This window comes from Hipposideros armiger, unplaced genomic scaffold (assembly GCF_001890085.2).
Source record: "Hipposideros armiger isolate ML-2016 unplaced genomic scaffold, ASM189008v1 scaffold_871, whole genome shotgun sequence".
Lineage (NCBI taxonomy): Eukaryota > Metazoa > Chordata > Mammalia > Chiroptera > Hipposideridae > Hipposideros > Hipposideros armiger.
Genome location: NW_017732221.1, coordinates 505,489 through 514,300, shown reverse-complemented (window position 1 = coordinate 514,300; position 8,812 = coordinate 505,489). Strand labels below are relative to the sequence as shown.

Here is an 8,812-nt window from a genome sequence, read left to right as displayed (position 1 = left end):
TCTAAAATGAAGTCATGCTTAATAGTATATGCTAGTATTAGAGCAAGTGATCATATATATTCTCTCTTTTTTCGTTTTTAAACAAATGAGAAAACTCAGTGATATGTTCAGTTTAACAAACTGTGCTTTCTAACATGTGCTAGGAGTTGGGAACACTGAAATAAATAAAATAAGACCCCTGCCCTGAAGCAGTTCAAACTTGGCTAAGATCATCACTGCCATTATGTGATGGAGCCAGGGCCAAAACTTAAATCTTCTAACTCCTAGTTCAGTTATTTTTCTACTACATTCCAGCCTAAGGGATGAAAAAAATGAATGACAAGGTCATTACAGAAAATGAATTCATAAAGTCAAATAAGTACATGTGGAGACCATCCAAAGCCTTTGCTTCGTTTCTCATATTAACTTTTAATATGTATACGGGACAAAACAAAACAAAACAAAACAAAACAAACCTCAAAACCTCTTTTAATCCAGAGTTAAGTTCAATATCCTTTAAAATTATACATAAATGTTTTTTTTCCATTCTGACTCCCTTGATAATCAACTTATTTCCTGAAGCACTAGATTTAATTATATTTATCTTGGCTGGAATTCAGTAACTACAAGTGCATTAATTGGTGTTATTGCCTGGACACAGGCGTTTAACTGATTCCTCTTGTTACAGAGGCAGCAACAAATGAATATATTAAGTTACATTTTAAAAGAAAATGTCCTTATTTTAAAGTTTCTAGCAATTAAATGTTAGAAAGCACAAAAATTAAAGACTGCACATATCCTGGCAATCTGTATGAGCCAATTGGAACAAAAAGTATACTTCATTTGTTTAATATGTATGCTGTATTTATGAACTTACTCTGAAAGACATTTCTATATTTTCACCTCCCCAGATTTCCATTTCTTCATCATAAGTTCCAATATGTTCAAAATATTCTTTTGATATGGAAAAAAGGCCTCCAGCAAAAGTGGGTGTCCTGAAAAATAATCCATTGTCAAACTTTTGTTATAAAAACCAAATGAGAAAAAACATATTTAAAGAGCAACTGAATCAAATTCACAGACATTAAAGAGAGATCACAATTTCAAAGCTTTTATACAGATTAACAAAAACTAAAAATGCTATCTTCAAAGTCAAGTTGTGTCGGGGAGTACTTTAAGCATCCTTACCCAACAGGGCAAAACTATTATGAAGTGTCTTCTAACCAAGCTTAAAGATTCTTAAGAAATGATTATGAAGAAGACTTAAGAGCTCACCTATTTCTACTTCTTACTCAGTCACATCATGTGTAAGTACATAAATAAGTGACTTATCTTTTCCCTGCTATAGAATGTTTGTGTTCTTTGTTAGGGGGAATTACCTTGGAGGCAATTACTGTAAAGAACAAAGCCTGCATACATATTCAAATAACTGAACTATATACATAAGACTTTGAGAGCGATCATCTTACTTAATTGGGTAGGTTTCATCTTTCCTTCTTTGCCTCTCATGATCGGGAAGTGATTCCCAGCCAAATGAGAGGCTCCAGTCAAAATTTCCACGGTTATGGTTACTTCCATAAGGAGAAGGTTTGTTGAATTCAAATGTATTCATGTCTATGGATGCAATATCTGGACTCACCACAGCAGTGTAGTTCTCAGCTATTCTGGCCAACAAAGGTTCTAACCAACCATAGAAACACTCACCTGGAAAGAACACAATTTTAATTAATTCAGTGAAAACACTGAGGGCTTCTTCTGTTTGTTTCTTGGAAGCGAGTTTACAGAGAAATGAGAATAACAGTCATTTGTGTTTTGACATTTATAGAGGGGAGATTTCTTAAAGGTATTGTGTGATAAGGGTAGGATGAAAAATGTAAAGTAAGATTCAGCATAGTCAGGAAAATTTCCCTACAAGGGAAGCAAAANGTGTGTGTGTGTGTGTGTGTGTGTGTGTGTATCTCCATGCCATTTCAGAATAACACCTTAACTATTCAGCGATGAATCCTGTTCGCTAGCTATGGCTTCTGGGTACCTGTGTCATCTGCCCCAGTGGATTGGTTGGTTTGAATGAGTAAGGATTGGAATTATTGGGTTGTCAGAAAAGTCATGACACATTTTTGTGATGAAAACCACAGAAAAATACGTCATGACTTTTCCAACAACCCAATAGATTAAACTGATGTTAATGAGTAGGAAACACATAGAAGAGGAGGATGGACCAGGAGATACACTGACCCTTTCTTCAACATCAAAGTCCCATCCAGTTAAAATAAGACATCAGGAGTATTTAATGTTGTGAAAACCCTCCATATACTCCCTAGACTCTGCACCAAAATACCTATAATTCTACCAGAAAAAGACATACCAGCTCATCTCATCAGAACACCTTCCTGCATGCTCTTCTCATCCCATTCTCATTCCCAGGAGCCACCTCACTAATTCCTAGGCACCTTACAAAACATGTTTTTAAATGTCATCTTTCCCAGAAAATGGATGGGCACCCAGTCTAATTGAGGTTCCCTTCTCTATAGCCCCAGAGCACTCTGAATGCTTTATTCCAGACCTTGTCATCCTTACTATAACTGCTGGTTTTGAAATATCGATTTCCTGAAGGACTTAAGATATAAATGCTTGAACCCAGCATAGTATCTGGCATGTGGTGGTCACTCAGTGAATTTGTTGAATGAATAAATGAGAGAAAAAGGTCTAATCATGCCAGCAATTAACTTATAGAAAAGGCAAGAAAACGTAGCTAAAAACTAGGAACAACATTTTCATATGTTCTCTACCCTTAGTAGGCCAAATAGTAGTGACATTTGAGTCTAAACTGGTAAAACAGCCCAAGAGTGGTAATAAGCAGAGATGTCATTAATCAAGGAGAATCAAGATCAATCTTTTTTTTAGAACATTTACTGTGGCCCACAAAATAACTTAGAATGCTGCTCTTTAGGTGTTAACACAATGTAATTTGCTATTGAATCCAGTTAGACATACCCTTTATGTAAAATTTTACAAAATCACCATGCCACTAGTGACACAACATCAAAATCCACAAAAAGGATCCCATTTTCCTTTCAGATGGCATTATTCTATTATTTTCTCATTTGCCTTTCTACTGAATGGGTAAGCAACTTCAAATTATTTGCAGAGCCACAGTGGAAAGCAAAATAAAGTACTCTGCAACTTCAATATAAATTGCCAAACAATCTAAAAACATTCACACACCAGCTTACCTAATTGTAACACTGATTTAGGACTTCTGAAAAATACGCAACAACTGACTTGCATTTGTCAGTGTTAATGAGAAGGGAGGCTTTTTAATGCAGTGCTCACCTGGTTTCCCCCGAGTCCATGGCACGTATACAAAATTAATGGTTTGCCCCCTTGATTATTTTCTCCAACATCCAGACATAAAGGCTGACCAAAACTTTTAATCTAAAGGAAAAATGTCAAGTTACAAACATTTTAAAATATATAATGTGAGATATATATATATATATACATATATATATGTATATACATATATATATGTGTATATATATATATACATACATATATATATAAGTATATACATATATATATTTACGTATTGGGTTGTTGGAAAAGTTATGAAGCATTTTTGCAATGAAAAACAGAAAAAACATGTCACAACAACCATATATATATTTATATTTAATATATTATATATTTTATGTATTTATATATTATATATTTTTCTTCAATTTCAAGAAGTAGTGTAAATAATAATAAAGTAAAATCTCAAAAGCAATAAACCAGAAAGTATTTCAGCAGTTTTCCCTGAACCACTTAAATGCTGGTGGCAAGGAGTACACCAAGTAAAAAGGAACAGGAAAATACTCACATATCCAGATATAACAGGATTAAGGTCTGGCACATATACTTCTGGATAAATATTGTTCAGATACCATGTAAAATTTTTACATTGAAGGCGGTGCTTAATTTCAAATCTTTTTGAAAGATCACCAAATGACTTCTGGAGAAAGATGAGAAGTAAAGGGAAGGCTTAATCAAAACAGCACTGATAAAATACTTCAAATGATACTATTTGTACTTATCTTCAGGCCTTAAAAATTGTTTTTCTCAGGGAAATGCAAGGTGAAATTTAGCTGCATTCACCATTCGTTCAGGCAACAAGTATGTCTGCTGGCTCATTTCTGGCTTCAGAGAGAGTCAGGTACCACTGTGGTGCTGACCTAGTGCTGTTTTATCCTTCCTTTGTGCCATACACACACACAAAGATCTCTAGCAAAATGGTATGGGCAAAGAAATGGTAGTGGGAGCACTCAAAAATCGGTCCCAATTTTATACCCCAAAATGGTCTGTAAAATGAGGTGCGAGAAAGCAGGTATAGAGAACCAGTGCCATCATATCATGAAATTTATATCTCTCTCTAGTCAAGACCACAAAAAAAACAACACAGTTGGGAATAATGTTTTCTAGTTTTAGGGGTGTTGCTTACTCTAATGATATCTTAACAATAACAATTTATTGGTAGAAAAAGGCAAGTTTTTAATGAATTGCATTTTATTTTCCTTTATTTTAAGGGGCTAAGTGAACATTTTTTTTTAAAGCATTATTAAACTGAAAAAGTGTTTAGTCTGTAGGCAAAATTTTAAAGACAAATTATATTTGGTACCTAACTATATGAAGAGGTACATACTTACAAAATATATTTTCTCTGCCAACTTCAAAGTCTTGAACCCAGGTGTTTTAGCAAAAAATATGCAACTCTAAAGGACTTCTGGCTACCTTATGCATTTCACAACGTAGATCTATTTGCCATATGGTAAAAATGGGAGTTTGTTGGCTGACTCAGCCCTTTTGTGGTTCACAAGAGAGCATAACTGTATTTAGTGATCACTTGCCTGCTTAGCCCAGCACCCTTGGGCAGCATACAATCTGCCTAATTTGTCTTGCTGGCCTTGGGCAAAAAGATAACCTCACCCAGTAGTGCTTTGACTTTGCATCAGACTGACATGTTACAGTGAAACACTGGAGACCAAAGAAAAGGTGAAAGAGGCAACATCTTCATGACAGTCAACACGTTGACGCCCTTTAAATCCAGTATATGTCGCCTTCCCAAAAATCAGCACTGTTTCTTATAAAAGCAAGTTGGGTGCCATGCACTGAAGCACAGTCTTAAAACCGTCAAGTTTATTTAGCATGTCCAATATTAAAACTATTGGAACTCAGTTCTCATGCATTAAGCATCACAATTCTGCAGAGCTTTTATCTATGACAGGTCAGTAAAAACAACAGTACCCTACATTTGTTAGCCCTTATTTCCTTATTTCACAGCTATTGTGGGCGACAGGCAAGTATTTCCTCTCTCTCAAGACAGGGAAGGGAGAAGAGACTTGGTTGAGCACGCACTCCATGTCCACCAACATCTCAACGGCCTTATGAAGTGCCACCCCTCATTTACAGCCTCAAANACACACACACACACACACACACACACACACACATTCCTAAAATAAGGAAGGGAAGAATTAAGCACTTTAGATAAGAAAAAAATAATGATTTTCTTTTCTCTCTGCCAGGAAGAAAGGTATGCCTATTACAGAAGCATTATAAGAAACTTTAAGAAGATAAATATGGGCAACTATTCTTACTAATTCACAGAAGCATTGCTCTGCATAAACCATGCTTTAACTAAGCAATTTTACAATTAGTTTGTTCCTACAAATATTTAATTCATAGTATATTATCTTTTATCACATGGGTAAACAAATATAATAACAAAGTTAACAGAGGCTAAGAACTTCAAATGGATAACATTAATACAATATGTTTCATGCATTTTCGCAAATAAGCAATTCAAGCTACTCAAAATAATAATTACATAGAGGGGTGAATTAATTGCACTGAGGTACCTTTTGGATCTCCCATATTTGTTCTCCAGTGGCAACTGTCTTGTGACCTTTGTAGGCACATGCCTTCAGCTGAACGAGACCTTGAGCAGCATGGAGGCATAATTCCTTCTGGATGTTATGCCGAATTTCATGTTGAGCAGAGTATTCGAAGTACTGTGAAAGAAAGAACGTTACTGAGAAAAGCACCCTATATGCTCAGTTGCAAAATAACAGCCCAATAAAAATAAATCAGCAGCTTAATGAATAAGGAAGTCATGTCTACTTCAACAAAATAATATAGTAAAAATAGGTATCAGAAACATAAAGTGAGTTTTTATGATAGAAGATACTATAACCTTTCTCCAGCCTACTACTAACAGGTAGCTACTTAATTAAGAAGGTATTGTCTTCCTCCCCATATTAGAAATTGGAAGTTATCAGGTAGGATAGAGGCTAGGACAGGTTCTCCATAAAAAAGGGCCTGGAAAGCTCTAGCAAGCACGTTAACTGCCTCTTCCTCTCCACAAATGTTCCTTCTCTTTCATTCATCTCAATAACTGGCATTTTCACTTAAACTAGGAACATTTACAAAAGGGTCATGTCCATATCTCAGTTTCATTACCTGTAAGATGGGTACTTGGTAATTTAATAGCTCCTACCCCATAGGGTTATAAAGAGAAATGGGTTAAAAAATGCAAAACACTTACAACAATAACTGGCACGTGGTAGGTATTCAATACACTGCAGCTATTGTTACCATTATTGCTGCTTCTCTTACTCCTACTGAATTTTCCTCTCATTTGTTACCATCCCCACTCAGCCTTTCTTCCACGTTCCTCACTTTTCCTGTTCAGGCACTCAAAATCTCCACTGCAACACCTCCAGTTATCTCCAATTTCTGCTCCCACCCTTCAATTTGCTCTGCTGCCTGAGTAAATGGAAACTCAGTCTGCTTCAATTCACTGGAAGACTTATAACATTTATTTGACCTCCCTTGCTCAAGTGAGTCACTACTGTAGCTAAGATAAAGCCTATACTCCTCAACTAGTACGTGAAATCTTCCATTTTCAATCCTATATCAACCATTGCCCCAATTATATAGTACGCTCCTTTCACACAATTCTACCAGCACAGAACATGCGTTATCCATAATTTCTTGCTGCGCTCTCCCTGGAATATCCTTCATCTTTGCTTAGCTAACTCCTTTTCATCCTTCAAAGGCCAATTAAAATATTACCTTCCTTATTTAGTTTTCCCTGAATTTCTCCTACTGCACAAAATTACACCCCTTTTGGGGTTCCCATAGTCCATTGGAGGTCTTTTATTGCATTCTATTGGAATTGTATGTGTAGCTACCTGGCTGCACCAGAGACCAAAGTAAGACAGTGTATCTAGTAATAACATTCATTACAAATCAAATATTTCATAATGTTGACATACCAAAGATAAAATAAGTGAACATAATTGATTTTCAATAATGCAATAATTAGCCTTAGCACTAATATTTATTGAGCCCTTGTTCTGTGCTAGAGACTGTTCTAAACCCTTTATGTGTATTACAGTAATGCACTCTACAAACATTAGCTGAATTAATCTTGCATTCCCTTGGTCTTAATCTCATGCTTAATTTACCTCCTTCAACAAACATAATGTCAGTCATTGTTATAACTGATAGTTCTTCAGATGGGACTTTGAAAGGAAATGGGTTCAGAGAATGAAAACAGCACTCTGGATATACTTCTTTAAGAAAAATAAAACTTAGGATCTCAAAGATGTTAAGAAAGGCTGCCCAGTATTTCATTTCACTCATATTTTTTTTTAAATCATTAAAAGTGACATAATAAGGAATAGACAATAGATGAAGATACTTAGGCAACAAATAGCTGAGAACATTGGAGAAACACATAACTTAGAACCAGGACAAGTACCCCGGAAAGGAAAGTAGAAGAAGCAAAGCATTTTGTTAAAAAGCCATAATGACAGATGGCATTGCACCAGTTTACTATCAATTTAGTCATGATATCAAAACATGTTTTTACCTGGCTTATACAAATACTGTTACAATGGAGTTTTACATTCAAAAATATCATTATCTGGTCAAAACAGTTGAAAGGAGTGTGAGGAAATGATCAAGTTAGCTAACAGCTCAAAAACATTTAGCACTCAAGGAACTAAAATTCGCCAAATAGTTTAAATGCAATGCTTGATTGAGACTAAAATTTAAGGAAATAAACCAAAAGAAAATCAAGGGACTTCGTCTTTTTCACTGCTACAACAGTGCAAGTTACATGACTGTGCTAGGGTGATAGAAGCCAGAATTTTCTTCTTAAATATAAACTGCAAAATATTATTCTCTTGCCTCAAACCGTCAGGTGGCTTCTGTCATGCTCAGAATTAAGTCCAAGTTCCTTAACGAGGCCTGCAAAGGCTGTATGACCTGCCCCTTACCTATCTCTCTGACCTCCTTTCCCCCTTCCCTTCCTAGACCACTCTGCTGCAGTCACGCTGGCTTTCTGCTTGTTTCGTGTACCTGTTGTGGGGCCTCTGGCCTCGGCTGCCCTGTGCCGGGATGCCCTCCTCCTGGGACATGGCTCCTCTCCCAGCTCCTTTAGGTCTCCTCTATAAGGGCACCTTCCCAAACGGTCTTCCTGAAACTTGAAAATATCCCTCTCCCCCAACACACACATCATCCCCCTATCCTGCTTTATTTTTCTTCATACCCAAAATTACATATTTATTTTTTTCCTTTCCTTCTAGAACACTAGCTCCACAAGGTCAGGGACTTTGTCCTTTCACTACTATTAACAGTGCAAGTTATATTATAAAAGATCTCAACAAGTATTTGTTGAAAGAATATGTTAATTGTTTCTTCACTCCCAAATTTCTGAAAGACAGCTATATTCTATTTATAATTTAAAAATTATATTAGAGACAAAATTGTACAAACCATCTTTATG

At 35.9% G+C, this 8,812-nt stretch overlaps 1 protein-coding gene across 1 annotated transcript in view; it reads right to left on the bottom strand.

The window, feature by feature from the left end:
* Positions 1-8,812, bottom strand: part of GALNT3 (polypeptide N-acetylgalactosaminyltransferase 3) — a 61,129-nt gene that overhangs the window by 11,982 nt on the left and 40,335 nt on the right. Inside the window, exons 5-6 of the mRNA XM_019629848.1 lie at positions 1,449-1,683; positions 857-974 (exon numbers count right to left, since the gene is read on the bottom strand). Of these exons, the coding sequence (XP_019485393.1) occupies positions 857-974; positions 1,449-1,683 (353 nt within the window). The remainder of the gene's footprint in view (positions 1-856; positions 975-1,448; positions 1,684-8,812) is intronic.